We start from the raw sequence: 24,556 nt of genomic DNA, 5'->3' as shown, positions 1-24,556 counted from the left end.
TGGTGTTCATCTCACAGCCTCTGTCACTCGGTTCCCGCTGTGAGGGGGCTCCTTGGCCTGCACGCAGGGACATAGCTTATCTGTCCCCGTTTCTACAAGTTTAAAGCTTAGCAGGATCGGAACTGGGTAGAATAGAAGGACCATTCCTTTAACCTATGAAGACACCAACTTCTAGGCTGTACTGTTTACTAAATAACTATCTCTAGCCAGTGAGTACTTTGTGTTTTAAACATTGCTATTAATTGCAGATGACTCATTGAAGTTGGCTGACATAAGTTTTCCAGATGGCCCAAATGATAAAGTTGATCCTATTCCATGATTGTGGCACATGTAGACTGTTAGAAAATCAATCCTTGGAACCCTCAGCTGATCTTTCTTATGAGATGGTCATCGCATTGAGGATACCCGTTATCTGCTCACCTCCTTGGGTGCCTGACTGTGCCTAGCACACAGCAGGTGCTCAGTATTTGCTCATTTGAAATGATTTTCATCTGTGAAGGTAAATGTTCAGTGCTGTTAAAGTCCTTCTTGCACCTTCAGATTTCCAAGCAAGAATCTGAAGATGAACTACTGCCGTAATCCTGATGGGGAGCCCCGCCCGTGGTGTTTCACCACCGACCCCAAAAAGCGCTGGGAATTCTGTGACATCCCGAGATGTAGTAAGTATGGTTCCGACCCAGTCCTCAGGGACCTTCACTTATTCTCTCGGAATCAAGAGCGCTGTGCCCGGAAAGTGCCCCACAAGTCCTACGGGATGTGATTACTCTTTTAAAGCAGTTTATTGGTTACTATATGTAATTGATCAGAGCATCTATTTTTTATGTTTTTTTTTTTGGAGGGGGTCCTCTTTTGTCTCTTTTGAGTACAGATGAATGTAGGCTTTTGGGAGTGATCTCCGGTACCCTCCCATTCTCTAGTGCTAAAGGCAAATCAGACCCACACCTTCTGGTACCTGGATTTCATTATCAACCAGTGAAGTGAAGGTACTCAGTCGTGTCTGACTCTGGTTGATAGCCTACCAGGCTCCTCCATCCATGGGATTTTCCAGGCAAGTGTACTGGAGTGGGCTGCTGTTTGCTTCTCCAGGGGATCTTCCCAAACCAGGGATTGAACCCGGCTCTCCTGCATTGCCCACAGACGCTTTACCGAGTTCTTTCTGATTGTAAGCGAAGTGCTGTCTCAGGACGTAGTTTTTCCGTGTGGCCAACTTGGGAGGCAGCGGCAGGAGAAGAGAGGTCTGGGGAAGAAGATGAAATGGCAGGCCTAGCGGGAACGACTTGGAAAAAGCAGTTTTATCATATTTTCCATCTATAAGCATTTGAAGTGAGGCACTGAACAGGACGGTTGAGACCGTTAACAGGACTCAGTGGGTCCTGGGTCCTGGCTTCCTACTCTTCACTCAGACGGTCAAGCTAAAGTGACTAAAGGGGCTCAGTACTCCCCTTATGAGCGTCAGTTTCTCTTTCAGTCTTCTTTTCCCCTTGAGGCTTTCCTTCTTTAAATTGACGTGCAGTTGATTTCCAATATTGTTTTAGTTTCAGGTGTACAGCAAAGTGATTCGGTTATACACATGTATCCATACATCTGTATTCTCTTCCCCCCTGATTCTTCTCCATTATAGTTTATTACATGATATGGAATATACTTCCATGTGCTATACAGTAAATCTTTGTTTATCTGTTTTACGTATGATAGTGTGTCTTAAGAATTTCTTGATTTCTCACCACATACCCTTTTCCTTGGAGACACTACTTTCTTTCTTCCCATGGACTCTCTCTGTTGTTTGTGGAATACTCGGAGTCAGTCAGTTATCTGTACTTAATGAATAATTTATTCTTCAGAAAGGAAGCTGGGTCATTGGCACTTGTGCAGATTTGGGGTAGGATACAACAGGTTGAGTCTCACCATGTGTGTTAAACTGAGACTGTAGAAAACAGAGAATACAGAAAGAAGCATTTCCTCCAAGGGTCTTGTCCCTGGAGGGGTTTTTCATAAGCTGCTGCTGCTGCTAAGTCACTTCAGTCATGTCCGACTCTGTGCGACCCCATAGACGGCAGCGCACCAGGCTCCCCCGTCTCTGGGATTCTCCAGGCAAGAACACTGGAGTGGGGTGCCTTTTTCTTCTCTAATGCATGAAAGTGAAAAGTGAAAGTGAAGTCGCTCAGTCATGTCTGACTCTTTGCGACCCGATGGACTGCAGCCCACCAGGCTCCTCCGTCCATGGGATTTTCCAGGCAAGAGTACTGGAGTGGGGTGCCATTGCCTTCTCCGTTTTCATAAGAGGGTCTCGTAAACATTGATTCTACCACATTGGCTTCTTCTGAAGAATGATAAACAATATTCAAATGCAGGATTCTGGAAGGATGAGAGGAAAAGAACACAGACTGACACTCTCTGCCTTCACCTCCTGCAGCTTCTTCCATCTGTGCCTTCTTTACGTGGAAGCACTCACTGTAATGTATCTTCCCCATTTAAGCCACACCCCCGCCATCTTCTGGGCCAAAGTATCAGTGTCTGAAGGGAAGCGGCGAAAACTACGGAGGGACAGTGGCCGTCACCGTATCCGGACACACGTGTCAGCGTTGGAGCGAGCAGACGCCCCACAGACACAACAGGACCCCAGAAAACTTTCCCTGCAAGTGAGTCCCTCTGGTTTCATTTCCTCGTCAAGGAAAGGAATGAAACTTTCCATCCTTGTCACGGAATGGACTGCAAGATCCCACCGATGTGCCTTGGTTTTAGTAACAGTAGGAACCTCGGCTTAAAGCTTTTGGGAATGAAAACTAGTCAAGTCACCTGCAAGGGAAGTGACATTTAGTGCTGGTTTTCCTAGAAAACTGGTCCTCAAAGTGTGGTTTCCCAGGCCTGCAGCATCAACATTATCAGGAAATTTGTTAGAAATGCAAATTCTGGGAGACCCTCTTGTCCATCTACTAAATCAGTGACCTCGGAGTGGGTTCCAGCAAGGTTTTGCATGAAATGTACAGTAAGGTTTGAGAACACAAATTTGAGGGCTATGATATATGCTTTAGGAGGCAAGAACAGTGTAGGAAACACCCCTTGTGTTTCCAGCATATAGCACAGTGCCTGACGCATAGCGAAAGATCTGATACACAGTCAAGGAATACATTTCAATCATTCACCCAAGAGAAGCATCCTGCCATAATTCTATGGACTCCCACTCAGCTTAAGTTTCCACCCATTATTCAGTTGGTATAGTTCTAGAGAATTAGCTGGACACACCGCCAGTATCACCATTAAGAAGTATGTGTGCACTTGGTTATTTCTTTAGCCTTTTGGAAAGCCAAACTCACAGTCCCTTCTTTTTCAGAAACTTGGAGGAAAACTACTGTCGGAACCCTGATGGGGAGACAGGCCCATGGTGCTATACAACCAACAGCGAAGTGAGGTGGGAACACTGCACGATCCCGTCCTGCGAGTCCTCTCCATTATCCACGGAACGTATGGATGCCTCAGGTAAGAAGGGCCACGAGGGCTTACTGAGGGCGCCATTGTTCTGAATTTTTGTATTCCAGAAGCATCGCGGTAGCTTTGGAAATGGTTTCATTGTGTTGTGGTCAGAGGATGTGCCTTATGATTTCATTTATTCTATTTTTAAAAATTTATTTTTAATCGGAGGATAATTGCTTTACGATACTGTGTTGGCTTCTGCCGTACAACAACGTGAATCAACCGTGAGTATACCTGTGTCCCCTCCGTCTTGAACCTCCTCCCCGACTCCTCCAGGTTGTCACAGAGTACTGCATTGAGCAGCCTGTGCTATATAGCAGCTTCCCATTAGCTGTGTTTTTTACATTCACTTTAGATTTGTTGAGGCTCATGTTACGGTTCAGAATAAAGTCATCTTGGTGAATGTTTTACGTGCTCTTGAGAAGAATCTGGCTTCTGTTGTTGTTGTGTAGTGCTCTACAAACGCCGATGAGTCGAGCTGGTTAGTCCTGTTTGGCTTTCCTGAATCCTTGTTAATTTTCTATCTCCTTTTCCATTGGTTCCTGAGAGATGATCGGTGATGTCAGGTGCACATCCATCTGTCTCTTTTCAGTTTTGTGTTTGCTTCATCTATTCTGGAACTCCTTATCAGGCACAGACACACTTTGGATCCTTGTCTTTGCAAAGAAATGACCCCTTTATCATTATGTACTATCTCTCCATGTCTCTAGAAATAGTCCTTGTCCTAAAGGCTACTTTTGCTGATATGAATAGAGCCATTGCAGCTCTATTTTTACTAGAGTCTGGATGATGTCTTTTTTTCTCAGTCTTTTGAGATGTTTAGACCATTTGCATTTAATGTCATCATTGTTAACATGGTTGGATTTAAATCTACCATCAATTTAGTTATTTCTACTTGTCTTATTTGAATTTTGTTCCTTTTATCTTTCTCTGATTTAATTGAGTATTTTGTATTGCCTTTTATTACCTCATTTTACTATCTATTTAATGTTTACAATACATACCTTTAACTTACATTTTACCTACAAATAATGTTATTTTACTTGATGTATAATGTAAGAAACTTACAACATTGCAATATTTACTCTGTCCCAAAATATCATACTATTGTTCTGAGTTTACATCTATTTTGGAAACTCACAATAAATTGATACTATTTTTGCCCCAAAGAATCAGTCATGTTTTAAAACAATTAGAAAGAAAAGGAAGTCTTATATTTATTTTTATTTATTTATTTCTACCATTTCTTCTATGCTTCATTTCTTCGTGTCTGCTCTCCAATTCCCATGTGATGGCATGTTCTTCCTGTAAAAAACTTGACCTTTTCCATCTTTTATAGTACAAGTCTGTTGATGATGAAGTCTTTTAGCATTTGAATGTCAGGAAGAGTTTCTTTATACTGCCTTCAGTTTTAAAAAACAATTTTTGTTGGGTATAGAATTCTGGGTGGACAATTTTTCCCCTTTACCACTTTAAAGATGTTCCTCCATTGCCTTCTGTTTTGAATAGTTTCTGATGGAAATCTGTGTTTCTCTGTATTTAATATTTCTTTTTTCTCCAGTTACCTTTAAGACTTTCTCTCATTTTCAGTTTCCAGCAGTAGATTACAGTGTATCTAAGTGAGTCTATTTGTTTGCTGGTATGTTTACGGTGCTTATCCTACTTGAAGCTCGCTGAGCTTCTTGTGTTTGTGGATCATTGATTTTCATTACTTTTGTAAAATCCTCAGCCATCACTGCTCAAATATTTCTTTTCCCCTGCTCTCTCTCTCTGTTTTCCTTTCTGGGACTTCAATCACCCGGACATTAGATCATTTCTTGTTGTCTCATATCTCCCGTATGCTCGTTCTATTTCTTCCCCCACTCTTCTTTTCCCCCTTTGTGTGTCAGTTCAGATAATATTTACCAATCTGTTTTCAAGTTCATTGATTATTTACTCAGTTCTGTTCAGTCTGTTAATCAGCCCATCAAAGGAATTTTTCATCTCTGATAATATGGCTTTTCTTTCTAGTGTTTACATTTGATCATTTTATTCTTTTTTTTAAATAGTTTTCATCTTTGCTGACATTCTTCATCTATCCATGCACATTGTTGACCAGTATGATACTTACTACAAAATCTGTCAACATATTAATCACAATTACTTTATAATCTCAATCTGATAATCCCATATCTCTGGGTGGCTCTGATAGGCATGAAATTAAAAGATGCTTACTCCTTGGAAGGAAAGTTATGACCAACCTAGACAGCTCATTAAAAAGCAGAGACATTACTTTGTCAACAAAGGTCTGTCTAGTCAAGGCTACGGTTTTTCCAGTAGTCATGTATGAATGTGAGAGTTGGACTATAAAGAAAGTTGAGCACTGAAGAATTTATGCTTTTGAACTGTGTTGCTGGAGAAGACTCTTGAGAGTCACTTGGACTGCCAGGAGATCCAACCAGTCCATCCTAAAGGAGACCAGTCCTGAATATTCACTGGAAGGATTGATGTTGAAGCTGAAACTCCAATACTTTGGCCACCTGATGTGAAGATCTGACTCATTTGAACAGACTCTGATGCTTGGAAAGATTGAGGGCAGGAGGAGAAGGGGATGACAGAGGATGAGATGGTTGATGGCATCACTGACTCAATGGACATGAGTTTGAGTAAACTCCAGGAGTTGGTGATGGACAGGGAGGCCCGGCGTGCTGTGGTTCATAGGGTCGCAAAGAGTCAGACATGACTGAGTGACTGAACTGAACTGAACTGAACTGAACTGAACCTTATAATCTCAATCTGATAATCCCACATCTCTGGGTGGCTCTGAGTCTGGCTCTGCTGATTATTTATCACTCAACAGTGGCTTTTCCCCCATTTGTGTGTGTGTGTGTGTGTGTGTGTGTGTCTTGTAATTTTTAATCAACGCTTGGATTTACTTGCAGAGAAATAATAGCTATTGAAGCAAATATTATTTACACTTTGAAATGGGCAGACTTCATCAATATGCTATGTGGGTCACTGAATTAATATAATGAGCAGATAAAAGGAATTTAGGTTTTGTTGATGCTGCTTTTCCCTATGTGAACCGTAGGTTTCAAATCCCCTCAGTGGCGAGGTGCAGTCAGCTTGTATCTAGAGTTGGGTCTGGGGTGCTGAAGAGCTTTCTCAGTATCTTAATCCCTTCTCAACTTTTAGCAATCAGGAATGCCTGCACCACAGAGGTGGGGGGCACGCCACACTTTGAACCTGACCCTCTTGATAGACTACTGTTTCTTGTTACTCAGTGCTGAGCTTTTGCTGGGGGCAGGCATTCTCTATCTTCTTGGTATCCTCTCAACCTTAGACTCTGGGCACCTGGTGCTGTGCTGTGCTTAGTTGCTCAGTCGTGTCCAACTCTTTGCAACCCCCTGGACTGCAGTCCACCAGGCTCCTCTGTCCACGGGATTCTCCAGGCAAGAATACTGGAGTGGGTTGCCATAGCCTCCTCCAGGGGATGTTCCCAACCCAGGGATCAAACCCAGGTCTCCCGCATTGCAGGTGGATTCTTTCCCAGCTGAGCACCTGGCAATATTTCTCAATATTCTTGCCTCTTCTTCTCATGGAACTGAACTCTAAGTTGTATCTGTGTTGAGTCCTGGGTGGAAGAATAGGAGACTTCTGCTTTGTGTTGGTGAAGTATCCTGGCACAGTAGAATTTTCTGCCCCTATTCCAGGGCCCTTCCCTGAGAAGCAACGGATCTTTGCCTGAGTCCTGGATGGAGGACAATTTCCCCCAGCAGCTGAAGGCTTTGGCTTTGTATAAACAAAGAGTCTGGGGAAAATGCAGAAGGTTTCCATGTCTTCCTCACTGGCACCCAGTCACCACGTGCAGCCTCTACCAAATGAATGAGTGTCTTTCTGAAGACCTGCCCAGTTTTCATGAATATCCGGGGGCGATCCATAAAAGAGAGCTTGCACATGAGCATAAGGTCCAATTACAAGCAGTCTGCCCTGCTATTTTTTCCTCCAAGTTTTAAATTAACTATTTACCCAAAAGTTAGGTCATTAAAGTCTTAGAATGTTCTGGATCTACTGTTTTCTTTGCATGTCCATCTGCCTCCCAATATGTAAAAAGAGGACGGTGTTAATTCCCAGAGAGGATATTGTTTGTGTAATAAGTTATTTCACACATTTCTCTGTTCCAGTCATTATTGACTGATTTCTTCTCTTTTGATTTCAGTACCACCTGAACAGACTCCTGTGGCCCAGGACTGCTACCATGGTAACGGGCAGAGTTATCGAGGGACGTCGTCCACTACTGTCACAGGAAGGAAATGCCAGTCGTGGTCATCAATGATACCACACCGGCATCAGAAGACCCCAGAAAGCTACCCAAACGCGTATGTCTTTGATTTTCAACCGGTAGAGGAGAACCGCCAGCTTCAGTTTCCGTTTAAAGGGTTATGCTCGAAACTAAGAAGGAAATGGCAACTCCAGTATTCTTGCCTGGAGAATCCCATGGACAGGGGAGCCTGGTGGAATGCTATCCATGGGGTTGCAGAGTCGGACACGACTGAAGCGACTTAGCATGCATGCATGCATTGGAGAAGGAAATGGCAAACTACTCCAGTACTCTTGCCTGGAGAATCCCTGGGACAGAGGAGCCTGGTGGGCTGCCGTCTATGGGGTTGGACAGAGTCAGATATGACTGATGCAACTTAGCAGCAGCAGCAGCTAGAAACTAATGTCTTAGGACCAAATTTCCTTTGGCTCGAGAGAATGAGACAAAATGTCTCAGGCAACTTGGTTTTGTGTAAAATTTCTGAAAGAAGAGAAGCTGGAGGCTGGCTCTCTTTCCTGAGCAGTGTTTCAGAAGCAGGGTGGGATAGACAGAGGGGCTGAGGTCCTACTAGTAGAAAGCTCAGAAGCATAGATGATCGAAGGCTTAGAAATAGGATCATTTCATAGCTCTTGCTTACAGATCAATGTCGTCTTTCAGCCGTGGAATTTTATCATTTCGTCCTCCAACTCCTGAAGTGGTTTGTGTTTGCCATTGGGTAATAAATTTAGATATTTATCACCACTGGCTGATCTATGTATCACCCGACCTGTATAGACATATTGGGTCCTGAGCGCTAGTGGTCTCAAAGAATGTGAATTACCAGAGCATTAAGAGCAAAAGCAGGAAGGCAGATTAGAGTCAGAAAGTACACAGATGCTGATACACAGAATGGACATCAGTGGACAAGTCAGAGGGCAAAATAGTGGACAAGACTGGGACTGATCAGACCAGTTTTTCTGTGACACATGGCTGTAAAAATATGGGAAAATTTCACATGATGGACAACAGCCAGCATAGGACTGTGACTTTTCAGAAAGGAAAATAAATTAGATTGAACTTACAATGACCCTGGTTTTCTTCCTGGAGATACTTTGGGAAGAAAGTATCTCCTTGGACTGCAGTGCAAGGAAACAGAACCAGGGCAGACCACACACTCTTGCTGATCTGAGGAGACAGGGGCTAGAGCTGGGGCCTAGTGAGGCGGCTTGGATTGGGTAGGCTGGGTGATCTTGAGAAGCGCTTCCCTTATAGCTCAGTCGGTAAAGAATCTGCCTGCAATGCAGGAGACCTGGGTTCAATCCCTGGGTCGGGAAGATCTTCTGGAGAAGGAAATGGCAACCCACTCTGGTATTCTTGCCTGGAAAACCCCATGGATAGAGGAACCTGGTGGGCTACAGTCCACGGGGCTGCAAGAGTTGGATACGACTTAGTGGCTAAACCACCAATCTTGAGAAAGGACCTGTGCAGAGAAGGCACTTTGGAAATACATATGGAGTTCTCCTGAAGTCTTTGGCTGAATGCAAAGCTATACACATTGCACGGAGAGATTCTGCAGTGAACAAAGAACAGGGAACCATGAGATAAATGAAGATTACAGAACTCCCAGGGCACTAGGCGATTCTGTGTTTGCAGAGTGGAGATTCTTACAAGTCAGAGAGGAGAAACCTCAAGGGACACCTTGACCATTCAGTAAGGAATCCAGAAAAGTCCCAGTTTATCAGTTGTTGTTGTTGAGTCGCTAAGTTGTGTCCAACTCTTTGCGATCCCAAGGACTGTAGCCCACCAGGCTCCTCTGTCCACGTATCAGTAGGGTTAGTGTATTCCTTGGATAAAAGCTATTCTAAAAACATTTGCGCAAAGATTAAAAGTAATCCTAAAAGGATCAAAATGATCTCCAAGTAAATTAACTGCCTGCCAGAAGAAAACGCGAGGGTCTAGAGAGGACAGTAACAAATGACTCCAGGAAGAAGACAAGCTACTAAAAACGGACGAAAGACTTCATTTAAAAGATGTTCCGCAGGGAAAGATATGCAAATGGGCAAGAAGAACCTGAAAAAATGGTCACCACTTTAGCCATCACAGAAGCAAGAGTTATAGTCACAGAGCCGCTGCTGCTCGGTAGCTCAGTCGTGTCCGACTCTTTGTGACCCCGTGGACTGTAGCCAGCTGGCTCCTCTGTCCATGGGATTTTCCCAGCAAGAATGGTGGAGTGGGTTGCCATGCCCTCTTCCAGGGGATCTTCCCGAACCAGGGATGGAACCTGTGTCTCTGCATTGCAGGCACCTTCTTTTACCACTGAACCACCAGGGAAGCCGCTATAACCACAGTGAGATACTACCAAATACCCAATGGCAATGACTGTTACTAAAAAGATAAAGAGTAAGAAGTGGTTCTGAGGATGGAGCAGGGACACCTGTCATACCTGGTGTGTTTCCGTGTGTGTGTGCCGAGTCACGTCCCACTCTTTGGGACCCCATGGACTGTAGCCTGTACAGTTCTTCCATTCATGGGATTCCCAGGCAAGAATACTAGAGTGGGTTGCCTTTCCTTCTTCAGGGGATCTTCTCAACCCAGGGATCAAATCCATGTCTCTTACATCTACAAAAAGATCTACCAGAAAGTTCTTATCAGCTTTATCCCTAGAATAACCCCAAACTGGTAGCCACTTCAGTGGTCACCAATAAGAACATGAATAACTGGTAAGATGCTCATACCATGGAATACTATTCAGAAATAAATAGGAACAAGCTACCGATACCCTCAAATTGCAGGGGCGAAATCTCAAAAACACTGAGAGAAGGGTATACCCTTGCATGAGTCCATTCATATGAAGTTCTGGAGTAGAACTCAATAGTATTTTCCTCCAAGGGGAGGGCAGCCAAGACTGAGCAGTGACCCAAGGGAGGTTTCTGGGGGGTGATGGCATGTTCTCCGTCACAGCAGGAGTGTGGGTTATGCAGGTTGTGTGTTCATCAAAACTCGTCCATCAAAGTACCTTTACAGAAAAAAGAGAGCAGGAGCCTGTTTCCTGTGATAAGCCTTTCTAACACACCCAGTTACTTGGAAACCTGCTGATAGGCTTCCTCAAATTGTGGACCTGGGTCTGAGATGGTCACTTGTCTCTAGTCTCCACTGATACACTGTTGGATTCCCATAGAACACTGGAAGTTCCAAGTGACCTCATGAGTCACAGAGTGTGGGTCTGAGTTCCAAATGGGAGTCCAAGGCTGAGACTTCTGAGAGGCTTTGGCAGAGTCCTTGGGAGGTCCCAGGGGTCCAAGCTTCCCAGTGAGCCCCAGGCCCCTCCTCTGCTATGTCCTTAGCCTGTTGCTTCTGACTCAGCTCCTGCAGAAGCCCTGGTCTACCCAGACGTCCCCCTTCCTCCCTTTGGCCCCACTCTCCTTTAGTCACATCGCTCTTCCCTCCATCCCCGAGCGGCTGCAGGTAGACGAGCCCAGGGCTTCTTCCTGCGTGCCCCAGAATGCATCCTCTAGAAACCTCATCCAGCTGGTTTTCCAGGAGGCTGCCACAAGCCTTCCAAACCCCCAACTCACTTGGTCTGCCTATGCTATTTACAGTAATATTACTGCCATGAGCTTTTGTTTCCTTGTAAAATACAGTAGGGCTTTCCAGGCGGCTCTAGTGGGAAAGAATCCGCCTGCTATCGCAAGAGACTGGAGTTCGATCACTGGGTCAGGAAGATCCCTGGAGTAGGAAATGGCACCCCACTCCAGTATTTTTGCCTAGAAAGTTCCATGGACAGAGGAGCCTGGTGGGCTGAAGTCCATAGGGCTCCAAAGAGTGGGACTACAACTGAACACACACACACACACACACACACACACACACACACACAATACACTATGAGCAAACAGACTAAGGGGGTTGATCTGGGAATATCATCCTCTTGTATGTCTTTTCTGCCTTGGATAAATATGTTTTCGTTCCAACTTCCATAGCCCTACTCACACAGAAGAGAAAGCCAGAGGTATAGATAGATTTGTTTGTACACAAAACATGTAAAATAGGTACTTCAAAATCTATATTGGTTATCCCTGGGGAATTTATTTAACACTCCCAGGGAAAGGAAAACATTCTGATACTTTCTCTTATACATGTATATATATATGATCTGTTTTTATGTGCAGCATGTATTACTTTTGATTATTTTTAAATAAAAATTATAACCTACTTTAAAAAACTCACCCAGTTCTTTAGAAATTGAGGACCATCTGTGCCTGTGACATTATAATAATAATTGGCACCTTTGGTAACTTGGACTTCCCTTGTGGCTCAGCTGGTAAAGAATCTGCCTGCAGTGCAGGAGACCTGGGTTTGATCCTTGGGTTGGAAAGATCCCCTGGAGAAGGGAATGGCTGCCCACTCCAGTATTCTGGCCTGGAGAATTCCGTGGACTGTGTAGTCCCTGGGGTCACAAAGAGTCGGACATGACTGAGCGACTTTCACTTTCACTCTGGTATCTTAATGGAAATATTTCAGCCACTTCGTTGTAACAAAATTCAGAGTGTGCTGGGGTGCCCCTAAAGATTCGCTCACCTCTCATGAGCTCTATTGCTGTGGAATTTACAGCGGCTTGACAATGAACTACTGCAGAAATCCAGATGCCGATAAGAGCCCCTGGTGTTATACCACCGATCCGAGAGTGAGATGGGAGTTCTGCAACCTGAAGAAATGTTCAGAAACGTCAGGGCAGGTGGCAAATGCTCCTGCGGCTCCCCAAGCCCCAAGCGTAGAGAATCCTCCTGAAGCAGGTAAGAAGTCTGTGGCCAGACATCTGTGTACTCGGGTAGAGAGATGATAAGCGGTGGAGAGTCTTTTGGAGGCAGAGGCTTCATTGCTGAGGGGGGACTGGAGTGCTGGCTGAGTGCGATGGGGAAGGCTGCTTCAGGGTATCATCTGGGGAAGCCAGAGCTGCTCTTGCTGGCCTGAAGGGGGTGGGCGTGTCTTTAGGAGTTGAAAACTAAAGGAATGAGCTTGTGGACCTGGCGGGGGAAGGAGAGCGTAGGACGAGTTGAGCAAGTAGCGTTGACATATATACACTATTACGTGTAAAATAGATAACTAGTGGGAAGATGCTTACAATATAATATGTGCATATAATACAGGGAGCCCACCCGGGTGTTCTGTGATGACCCAGAGAGATGGGATGGGAGGGGGGTTATTGTTTGTTCTTTTACTTGCTCAGTCATGTCCAACTCTTCGCGACCCCATGTAGCCCACCAGGCTCCTATGTCCATGGGATTCTCCAGGCAAGAATACTGGAGTGGGTTGCCATTTCCTTCTCCAAGGGAGCAGGGAGGAAGGCACATAAGGGAGCATATATATATATATATATATATATATATATAAAATTATGATTGATTCACATTGTTACATGGCAGAAATCAACACAACATTGTAAAATAATTATCCTTCAATTAAAAAAAGTGGCGGATTCATGTTGATGTGTGGCAAAACCAATACAATATTGTAAAGTAATTGGCCTCCAATTTAAAATAAATAAATTTTAAAAACTCTCAAAAAAAACAAATATATATATTTGTAGATATATTTAAGTAAATGAACAAGGAGGTCCTACTGTATAGCATGTATCATATCAGAGAACTATATTTAAAATCATATTTGTATATGAATCACTTTGCTGTACACCAGAAACTAATACAACATTGTAAAATCAATTACATTTCAATAAAAAAATGGCTTATTTGTAAAGAAAAAAAAAAGTAATTGGCTGTGAGGGATGGACACAGTTTTGAGCCTGGGTGGATTGAGATGTTGATGATGGTGGCCGAGATGGGACATTCTAGAAAAGCAAATCTCTGCCTTTTGCATGGAGGGGTAGAAAGGACTGATTTGGTTTTGGATGTACAGAGTTAGGAGGGCTAGGAGGACTGTCGATGATCACCTCCAACAAAGGCTTGGAGAGAAGCGGACATGCAGCTCCAAGGGTCTGGGGGCTTGAGGATAAGCATGTCAGCCGGGGTGGGAGGCAAAGGATAACCAGGCTCTTCTCCACCTCCCCGGCCTTTTGCCTGCGTGTTGCCCCACATGCTGAGCCTCTGGTCCTGTGGCTGTCAGGCGGCAGGAGTGCTCGGCCCTCCAACAGGGTGAGGTCACAGAGGGGACAGGCTCTTTCCCTGCCCTGGCATGAAAGCTCAGTGGTCTCATGGCTTATCTGACCGCTTTTGGGTAATCCAAGATCGGACAGAAACAATTAAAATGAGGGCTTGGTTTCAAGATGAGACCCCCTCTCCTTCCGGAGGTGGTCTTGACTCCTCTGAGATGCTGGAGAACCTTACTGGCTGCTTCTTACTGTCCCCCTGTATACCTGCTGTATGTATAGGACCAGCTCATCTCTGCCCCCTCTTTCTTGGTGAGACTTTGGGCGCCATGCCTCAGCTGGGGATCCCTCCTAATGAGACCTCGCATGGACTCAGGTGGTCCTCCCACATGACGCCCCACGTGTGGTTGTCGGTAACTCACACAGCCTGGTCCTGGCACACACCAGCACAGCCCTGCTCCTTGGCCAAGGGGCCAGCTGGTCCAGCTTTTGCTGTCTGGATTTTCCAAGTGCCCATCAGAGCATTGTGCACTGGGTCCCCATGTGTAACACTTAACAAGGGCTCAAGCCTCATCCCCAAGGTACGAGGTGAGGGAGGAGTTTGGGGAAAGGACCTCTAGCTACCTCTTTATTACCTCTTTCATTCCAGAAGGTGGCAGAGCTCTGGCCAAAATAATATACTTTTATAAAATCCTTTTCCACCTGCACTCTTCGTCGAGAGTGAGTTGTTCAAGTATCATCTCACATTTTGTAGTGGCGTCTATGTTCCCTCTCAGTCTGTTATAAAACTGAGTATCTTAGTGTCCCAGCCAAAGTTCCCATTCTAACACCTGGACTTGTGATTCCTTCTGAGACAAGAGCATCTCTGGCAACTTGTTAAAAAAGTTGGCAGGGCTCACTGAAGCCTCCAGGGCTCCTGTGTTCCAAAGGACGTGACCACAGCCTGTCCTGAGAGATGCCGAGCGCTGCTGTTTGCTCCTTGTCGTTGGGTCAGTGTGGGACAGGTGACACCGTTGCCTCTTCCCTCCAGACTGCATGCTCGGGATGGGCAAAGGCTACCGCGGCAAGAAGGCCACCACGGTGGCCGGCGTCCCCTGCCAGGAGTGGGCGGCCCAGGAGCCCCACCGACACAGAATCTTCACTCCAGAGACAAACCCACGGGCAGGGCTGGAGAAAAATGTAAGCCACTTTATTCGGACTCTGTGTTGCCTTTTTTTGATCAGCCTTCGCAAACCGAATCGAACCTCTGCCCCAGAGAGGCTGCCTGACTGAGCGTTGGTGTGGGGTGGGGAGGGTTTGCCAGAGGGTTCAGGGGCCCGAACCTGTGATCCCACAGCCTCAGTGTGGGGGGTACAGTTAGCACGGCCGGCCAACCCCCTAGCTTCTTATCTCTTTTGTTTGCGACACTTCCTGCCTGCTTTTGTTTCCGGTGTTTGTTCTCTAGGTCCTTGTAATCAAAGATGACCTTCGTGACACTGTAGTGGGATGTTCCTAGAAGAAAAATTGGATGGGCCATCAGGACTGTGTTAGGATTTCCCCTACACTCACACAGTCTCTGAAGGGTTTCCTTTGGGGGGCGGTCTTGCCATGGCTGACCCACGGAGGGTGCCTGGGCCAGGGGAATAAGAAGTTCCCCCTGGTGGCTCAGATGGTAAAGCATCTGCCTGCAATGTGGGAGACCTGGGTTCGATCCCTGGGTTGGGAAGATCTCCTGGAGAAGGAAATGGCAACCCACTCCAGTACTCTTGCCTGGAGAATCCCACAGACGGAAGAGCCTGGTAGGCTACAGTCCATGGGGTCGCAAAGAGTCGGACATGACTGAGCGACTTCACTTTCACTTTAAGCAACAGTGAACAAGTCATCGGGCAGAAGACTGGCCTGAATGAGGGTCTGTCCCACGTCCACAGTCCCCTCTTGCTGGGTGCCTCTGGGCCCCACAGACACAAGCTGCAGGGGAGGCCCCTTTATATAATCTCCACCCCAAGAGCCCTCAGGGTCCACACCCCTTCTCCAAGCTCCTTTTGAACAAGGAGACGTGACCGATGGCATTCTGTGAGTCAGAGGCTTCGTAAGCACCCTGAAATTGACGCTGCCCACTTCTCTGCCAAAGAAACATGACCTTTCGTCTTCTAAGGACAGAAGTGAAATCGATGTCTGTGCCTTCTATCACCTTCTCTGCCATCCCCTGCCCCGGCATGCGCCCTCCCCCAGACACTTGCCTCTTTTTCCAGTACTGCCGTAATCCTGACGGTGATGTCAACGGGCCCTGGTGCTACACCACGAACCCAAGGAAACTTTTTGACTACTGTGACATCCCTCAGTGTGGTAAGCTGCTGTCTCTTTTGGAAGGAAATGGCTTTTATATAAATGTGGTATCACCTGGTCTCCGATCTGCAAGACACGAGTTTGGGCCGAGCACTTCTGGGCAGGAGAGGGTCCCCTCTCTCCCAGAGCCCTCTTTTCATCCTGGGCCTCTTGAATCAGTCCTACTCGTGGTCCCCATTTTTAGGCACTCCCTTCCTCCAATACTTTAAATAAAATACATAAAAAATCCTCCCCAAGAGCAAGTTCAGAGGTGATCTCTTTAGCCTCCAGGGGGTTCCACTGAGCTCTCCGCTGCCTGAAAAACAAAATCAGAGTCACCCAAGTGGGAAACTCTCTCCTTCAGCAGCTGAGAAGTAAGAAAGAAAACAGAGACAGCAGGAAATAGCTAAACATATAGTGTCTAATTGTAAACTTTTATACTGTCATCCTCGGAGAAGGTGATGGCACCCCACTCCAGTACTCTTGCCTGGAGAATCCCATGGATGGAGAAGCCTGGTAGGCTGCAGTCCATGGGGTTGCTAAGAGTCAGACACGACTGAGCGACTTCACTTTCACTTTTCACTTTCAGGCACTGGAGAAGGAAATGGCAACCCACTCCAGTATTCTTGCCTGGAGAATCCCAGGGATGGGGGAGCCTGGTGGGCTGCCATCTGTGGGGTCGCACAGAGTCAGACACGACTGAAGTGACTTAGCAGCAGCATACTGTCATCCTAAGAATTGAATGAACATGGCTCCTTACTAAGGCCCAACATTCCTCATCCTAAGATGACTACGCATTAGCTGTGCATACGCCAGACAGCGTAGAGAAAGCTTGCTCGAGTTCTTTTGTTGTTTCTCAGACTTTTCTGGGGAGTGAGAAGCTTGGATCACAGAAAGGGAAGTTGACCTTTGTTCTGAAAAGTCTGGGCTACAAGTCCAGGGATAGGTCTGGAGAACACCTCAAACGGCTCTGATTCGGACCCCGTTTTACTCTCCGCTGACCCTCCGTCTTTGCAGAGGGATTCTGTCCTGATTCTTGATAATCAGCCTGGACTTCTTTGCACAGCTTGATGGCTTGTGTTTGTGCCTGCCACGTGGGGGGACAGGCTGGAGGGGAGAAGGTGTGGCTGCAAGGTCACTGAAGTCCATGTCCAGAGGTGGTCTGGGAGGCAGCTTGGGCAAGGGGTTGAGAGCACGGAGCCACCCTCAGGCTTTGCTTCGGGGCCGCTCGTGCCTAGAGCAGGGAAAGGAGGGCGAGGCCAGGGCGAAGAAAAGATTCTCCTTGGCCACAGTCACCGCGCTCCCTGGGCTGAGGCAGCATGCAGCGGACTGCTTCCCCACTGTGTATTTTCTCAGTTCTCCAGACTCTGCCTCGGCGGACCCCCTACCTGAGGGTCCCCAGTGGGGTTCGTGCCTCCCTTTCTGCTCCTCCCTCCCACCCTTCAGCTTTCTGGAACCCCCTCTGCCTCTTGGGGCACGGGCTCGCTGACTTGGACAGGGTGCCCATCTGGCTCAGTTGCCTATCATGCCATTCCTGCCCTGGCTCTACAGCTGTGCCAGGGAGTCATGCACCTCTGATGCCCACAGAAAGGGACCTACAGTAATATCCCAGGGGCAGCCCTCGGCCACCAGCACACGCTACAGGCTTCTCGAGTGTCAGGAGGCTTGGGGATCCTTCTGCAGGAAATGGGTGTCAGCAAACAGACCATGTGCTCTGATCACATGGCCACATCATGATGAAGTTGGGGACCGCACACTGGGACAGTCCTTTCTCCATCCTTTCCTCTTTCATCCACCTCTAAGAACCTGGTTATTTTCCATCCTTGACTTGGGTGAGGGTACCAGAATTGTTCAGTTCAGTTCAGCTCAATCATGTCCGACTCCTTGCGACCCTATGGACTGCAGCACACCAAGCTTCCCTGTCCATCACCTACTCTCGGAGCTTACTCAAACACGCCCGTCGAGTCGGTGATGCCATCCAACCATCTCATCCTCTGTCATCCCCATCTCATCCTGCCTTCTATCTTTCCCAGCATGAGTGTCTTTTCTAATGAGTCAGTTTTTCACATCAGGTGACCAAAGTATTGGAACTTCAGCTTCAGCATCAGTCCTTCCAATGAATATGCAGGGTTGATTTCCTTTCGGATTGACTGGTTTGATCTCCTTGCAGTCCAAGGGACTCTAAAGAGTCTTTTCCAACACCATAGATCAAAAGCATCGATTGTAGAAGAGGCCATTTCTTTCTTTCTTTTTTATATTTATTTGTTTGTCTGCATCAGGTCTTAGTGGCAGGCATATAGGACCTAGTTCCCTGACCAGGGATCGAATCTGGGCTCCTGCATTGGGAGCGTGGAGTCTTAGATGGGGACCACCCGGGAAATTCCAGGAGGCCATTTCCAGAGGTCTGCACCTGGAGGTTCATCTTACGCCCCCTGGAGCATCTCTGGGGCCTCTGTTGAACCCTCCAGTGTAACATCTTCCTACACACCCACCCATCAGAATGTAAAGATTACAAACCTCACCTATTAATATTTCCTTTTTCCTGGTGCTTAGAGCAATGCCTGGCACTGCATGTATATATTTGGACACATATTTGCTCAATGAGTAAATAAATGAATGAAATCTCAAATGACAGCTCCTCCAGTATGACAGGTCAATGCTTAAAAGGGTGGCTCTCCCAAGTTAAGGGGACTTTTTGTGTGTATTTGTATGTTTTTTTTTTTTTTTGCTAATTTTATTTGATTTTTCAGAATGTGAAATCTCTTTGAGCTATGACTTTTAAAAAAGGTTATTTTCATATTTTTTTCTTTTTTTAAAAAAGGATTTTTATTGCTCATTCCCTGGGAGATTTCCAAACTTTAGTTAAAATTTCCAAACTTTACATTGTAACTCACATGGAAAACATCTTTAAATGAAAAAGTACCATTGATTTAACTTTTTAGGCTACATATAAACTTCTTTAAGCAACTCACTTGAAAACTTTTGTAAATATTCTGTGTTATTAATACAAATGGCACCGTGCAAACTGCATAGAAGAGCATAAGGAAAACAATTTGAAATCAGAACTACATTCTATTCAGCCCAGTATTCTGCTTCTCAATTTTAGCAAGGGCTTGTGTGGGTTTTCTCTTTAATATCAACCTCAAAAATTGAAAGATGTCCATTTAAAATATAATTTTATTTATTTATATTCATTTATTTTAAATTGTAAATTTTTGTTCGTTAACAACTCATTTCGGTTCCACCAACACAAACAGTACAAATAATAAGTATTGTAATTTAAAATAAATAGAACTTAAGTTTTATTTTGAATAGTGAGCCCAGGGTGCCATAATATCTGTGCTTGTTCTTTCCTTAGTCCATTTCTGTAAGTCCATTCTGTGTAAAGCACAGTAGGAGAAATTAAGGTCAGTATTAAAGAGTAGGATTTGATTATATTGCATCTTTAAAAAAAAAAACTTCTATATATAGATTCTCAGAATAGGCCAAGACAGTTGGAAAGGGATTAGGAAAATTAAGGTTCCAGCTTCACCAGAGGATAAAAATCTCTTGGTTGATTAAGACTAAAACTTTTCTCCTTATAATATTTATTATTAACTATGACTTACGCTTCTATTTTTGAAGATCCTAAAGGTCTCCAGACAGTGGAGAAGCATTTTATGAATACCTATGTACCCCCTGACCTGCTTTAGACATTAGCGAGTGATACTAACCAGAAATGGAGCACTACCTCAATCTCCAGCAACCCTGCAGGCCAGGTGGAGACAGAAAGCAGGTGGGAGATGAATAGAGAGGCTCGTGAATGGAAGTCATCCCTGAGGCGCTGGGTTAGTCTTGGGAAGCTTCCTGGAAGAGTGGTCCTGGGGAAGCTTCCTGGAAGAGTGGTCCTGAAACTGGCCGAGAGAAAGCATTCAGTTCAGTTCAGTTCAGTCGCTCAGTCGTGTCTGACTCTTTGCAACCCCATGAATCGTAGCACACCAAGCCTCCCTGTCCATCGCCATTAGTTTAGCATAGTTATCCTTGCTAAACACATGCACACACACCCACACATACATGCACACACACAGATTCATAATTTAAAAATGCCCTTATTGCCTTCCAATGGGGATGACAATTATGGTTTTCAGCAAACTTTACATAGTTCTGATGATGGTGGTGGTTATGATGGGAGTAACGATACAGTCTCTAGATATATCACCTCAAGTCAGAATAACAACTTGTGTCAGTCAAGCTTTTCTCCACAAAACTCTCATTCTAATGCCTAGCTCTTCCCAATTTATTTAATCACTTCCTTAAGAAAACAGTAAAATAGAAAAGCACTTATATTTTCTAGAAAGGAGATGGTTCTGTGTTGTCCACTACCACTTCTTGGAACTTAGAAAAAAAATATTCCAAGAGATGTTTATGAGTTTCCTATTTAGTTTGAGTTTGGGGATGTGAAAAGTTCAGTGCATCGACAAGTCATGATTTCATCACGAGTTGCTCTCTTTCACGTCTTCATATGCAAATCTTCCCACGTTGTGCCACAGAGTCCTCATTCGACTGTGGAAAGCCCAAGGTGGAGCCGAAGAAATGCCCTGCAAGGGTTGTAGGTGGGTGTGTGGCCATACCACACTCCTGGCCCTGGCAAGTCAGCCTTCGAAGAAGGTAACACCATTTCCAGAAATGATTTATTCCATCCTTCTGGGTAAGCTCTGCAAAACCTTGGGGTTGACATATATACATATGTACATGTATATGTATATATGTACATATACATGACATATATACACTACTGTGTATAAAGCAGATAACTAATGAGAACTATGGTTCAGCTCAGGAAACTCTCTACTCTGTGCTCTGTGGTAACCTAAATGGCAAGGCAATCCAAACAGGAGGGGCTATCTGTATATGTATTGATAGATTGTATATGTATATACATACGTGTATGTGTAACTGATTCACTTTGCTGCATAGCAGAAACTAGCACAACACTGCAAAGGAACTATACTCCAATGAAAATTAAACAAACAGAAAACCTTTCTGCATTCAACTAAATCCACATACCGCCAGTATCCGGTTATACTCCATTTATCGTTATAAAATATAATGTAATCAAATATTGGCTATGGCCCCTATGTTGTACAATATATCCTTGTGGCTTTCTAACTAATAATAACTAATAATTTCTACCTCTTAATGCTCTACCCCTGTACGGCCCCTCCCCTCTCTCTCATCCCTTCTCCCCACTGGTAACCAAAAGTTCCTTCTCTGTATCTGTGAGTCTGCTTCTTTTTTCAAATGTTCTTTTCTATGTTATTTAATCTGAAAATGATTTGAAATTAGAATCTTTGTGTTTTTTTTGATCTGGGTAGCTGTCATCAGAATTGTTAAATGTAGCAATTTACACTAAGTTCCAATACTGCTGGAAACGTATGAAAGATGCTCTGAGGGTTTATATAGATACCCACTGTGGCTTTGTAAAATGAAGAGAAAGGGATATTTTTAGAAATGAGACACCTCGTGGGGGAGGGTACAGGTAAAATTATCTATAATATTAAATCACAGATGCAGAGTCTTTTTCCCTTCCTTCCTTCAACAGTTTTGTGAACTACTGATTTTAATCAAAAGATGCTCACCCATATCAAAAACACCCCTTCTTCAGTGGAGGGCAGCCATAACTGAGGCGTGATCATCCCCATCCTCCAGGACCCAGACGGTTCTGGTGATCTTTGACTGGTGTTCGCCTTTGGTCAGTCCCTTTTCCTGGGTGTCCCATTCAAAGCACACACGGAAAACAGGCTGATCCGCCTGTTGATGCTTCCTCGTCGCAAGGCTGCACCAGTGCGCATGCGTCCAAACGCGGCGCTCTATGGTCTTTCTTCCGTTCGCTGGTGAGATGCTGTTCCGGTCGGTTTCCCCCTGTGGCTGCGTTGGCTGTTCTTTTCTTTGCCTTATCACGTGGTAACTGCTTGCGATACCTGATCCTGCGATGCTGCTTTCCCTTATTTCCTAGTCCCTCTTTCCCAAGCCGCGCTGGGGTTTGTTTCCTGATTGATAGTTGCCTTGCTGGCTCCCATTCACTTGCATCTGTGTCTTTTCCATTATGAAGGTCTTCAGAGCGGCTCATGTAAGTTCTATGAGCAATGTCGCACCCCAGCAGTTCTACAACGTGAATGATTTAGAAGACGTTTCCCCCACCCCAAAGTGAACTTTCTCAAATAGCATGAGCAGATGCCCTGGAATCACGGGCCACTCAGGATCCCATTTGGCACCCTGAAGAATGACTGGTCAGGCCTTACACAGATCTCCAAAAGACACAGAAGAGGCCTCAGTGGGCTGCAGTCCAGGGCCAAAGGGCCTCCTGTTGGTGCCACGCTGCTTTGCTCCCCTGTGGACAGGCCTGGCCTGAGCCCCCAGCCTCACCCCACCCGGCACCCTGGGTGGTGGGGTGACCTCCGGAGGACCCACTCACTGCAGGAAGCTCAAAACTCCTGCCGTCCTTGCCGCCACCTCATCCTTTGGGAACATTAATGACCTCGAAGCAGAGTGAGCACCACTTTTGGGCTTCTGTAGAATTAAATCATCAGATTTAACTAAAACCCTGGCACTTTTTCCTTCCAGATCGAGGGAGCATTTCTGCGGAGGAACTCTAATATCCCCAGAGTGGGTGCTGACTGCTGCCCACTGCCTGGACAGGTATGTGTTAGGGGACCCCAGACGCGAAGACTTCCTTGTCTTCAAGACCCCCTGCCTCCTTCTCTTCATCTTCTCCCGCCCCTCTCTCCTCCCTTGTTGCCTTCCCTTTCCTCCTTCCTTCCATGGCTGTGACGCTGGGGACGGGGGTGGGGGCAGCGGTGGATGTGAAGGCAGAATTGCCAGGGCCGCTGGGTGGGAGAGGAGGGGGTGTTTCTGGAGAGAAACGAAGAAGGCAGACCCAATCTGGCAGGTCGAGGAGGACTGACAGCAAGACAGAGCCTTTCGCCACAAGGGGTGTTGGTCTCGCCAGGCTCCCTGACCTGGGGTCTGCCCTGTGCCAACCTCAGTGTTGGTTTCATTCTTCCTCTGTGGTCTGACAACCTTCCTTAACCGCCAGGTTCAGGAAGACCATGAAGTTGTGTCTTGCCATTCAGAGGCCTCCGATTGTAGGTGGCTGAGCGGGGAGGAGACGTGGTGTTTATGGCTCCAAAGGACATCCAGCGCAGGGCTGGCCCCTATTTTGCTGCTAATGCGAATGTCTTCTCTAGCCTTTTAGGGCCGTCATTCTACATGGTTATCCTGGGTGCACACTACGAGATTGCCCGGGAAGCGAGTGTCCAGGAAATACCAGTGTCCAGGCTGTTCCTGGAGCCCTCTCGGGCGGACATTGCCTTACTCAAGCTGAGCAGGTACCGGTTTGCCCACGACGTTCACCTTGTAAGCCCTGAGAACTTTTGCTCGTGGCTGGATTTACGAGCCGTGACAGTTATGTGGGGCTGGCACCAGCTAGGACCCCAAAGGCATCAGGCTTTGGGAAGAGCATTGACCTTCAAGTGAGGAAACCTGGGCTCAGCCCTGCTCACCTGCTACAGGGGCTGGGTGAGGATGGAGGTGGGCGGAGGGGAGAATGCAGGTGACAGCTGAGGGGTGTTCTTCCCATGGGGTCATGACGGAGGCCTCAGGACTCAGTTTCGTCACGTGGAAAGAGAGTGTGTTGAAACATGAGGCACAGGTTATCCCTACAATTCTCTCACTTAATAAGTTCCCCTGGGGCTTCCCTGCTGGCTCAGACGGTAAAGCCTCTGCCTGCAATGCGGGAGACCTGGGTTGCGAAGATCCCCTGGAGAAGGAAATGGCACCCTACTCCAGTACCCTTGCCTGGAAAATCCCATGGACGGAGGAGCCTGGTGGGCTACAGTCCACGGGGTCGCAAAGAGTCGGACACGACTGAACACCTTCACTTTCAATAAGTTCCCCAGTCAGCTAGTATACATTCATAGTCAGAGAATTATTCAGTTATTCCAGGTTGACATTCTCTTTGCAACATAATAATATGCTCGGGGGCATCAAATGTGATTATGTTTGTCAAAGCACTTTTAACAAGAAAGGCAGTGCGCATACACACTCACAATTCACAAGAGCACATTCGTCTTCCTGCCTCCGGTTTTGCGTTTCCTGTTGAAGGGGTGTTTTTATTAAGTCTGACAAAATGATCCCCCCCCCCTTTTTTTTTTTCTGTCACTTAAAAGTTAGCGGTATTTGGAAACAGGTCTCAAGAGAGTGAGCTAAATAAAGAGACAGCTATTTCGAGAACAGTCACAAGATGGACAGCCAAAATGGTGGGCTGATGGGTCCCAGGGACGGGGCAGTAGTGACCGTGAGGAGGACGGCCAGGCCAGTGTGCGGCCAGCGGTCAAGGGTCTGAGGGGGCTCTCTGGGTC

The 24,556-nt window shown here is 46.1% G+C and overlaps 1 protein-coding gene across 3 annotated transcripts in view; it reads left to right on the top strand.

Annotated features, from left to right (window-relative positions):
* Positions 1-24,556, top strand: part of PLG (plasminogen) — a 48,387-nt gene that overhangs the window by 16,288 nt on the left and 7,543 nt on the right. For 2 of the 3 annotated variants that reach the window (XM_068985559.1, XM_068985557.1), the window contains exons 7-16: positions 541-659; positions 2,477-2,639; positions 3,332-3,477; positions 7,670-7,829; positions 12,362-12,543; positions 14,884-15,032; positions 16,085-16,178; positions 20,687-20,804; positions 22,761-22,835; positions 23,384-23,524. In XM_068985559.1, coding sequence (XP_068841660.1) covers positions 541-659; positions 2,477-2,639; positions 3,332-3,477; positions 7,670-7,829; positions 12,362-12,543; positions 14,884-15,032; positions 16,085-16,178; positions 20,687-20,804; positions 22,761-22,835; positions 23,384-23,524 — 1,347 coding nt within the window. Of the gene's footprint in view, positions 1-540; positions 660-2,476; positions 2,640-3,331; positions 3,478-7,669; positions 7,830-12,361; positions 12,544-14,883; positions 15,033-16,084; positions 16,179-18,259; positions 18,265-20,686; positions 20,805-22,760; positions 22,836-23,383; positions 23,525-24,556 lie in introns of all 3 variants that reach the window. The other variant, XM_068985558.1, reaches the window with a different exon arrangement.

The sequence above is a fragment of the Capricornis sumatraensis genome, chromosome 13 (genome assembly GCF_032405125.1).
Source record: "Capricornis sumatraensis isolate serow.1 chromosome 13, serow.2, whole genome shotgun sequence".
Classification (NCBI taxonomy): Eukaryota; Metazoa; Chordata; class Mammalia; order Artiodactyla; family Bovidae; genus Capricornis; species Capricornis sumatraensis.
Note: the sequence above shows the minus strand (reverse complement) of the source record. Positions and strands in the feature narration are given on the sequence as shown.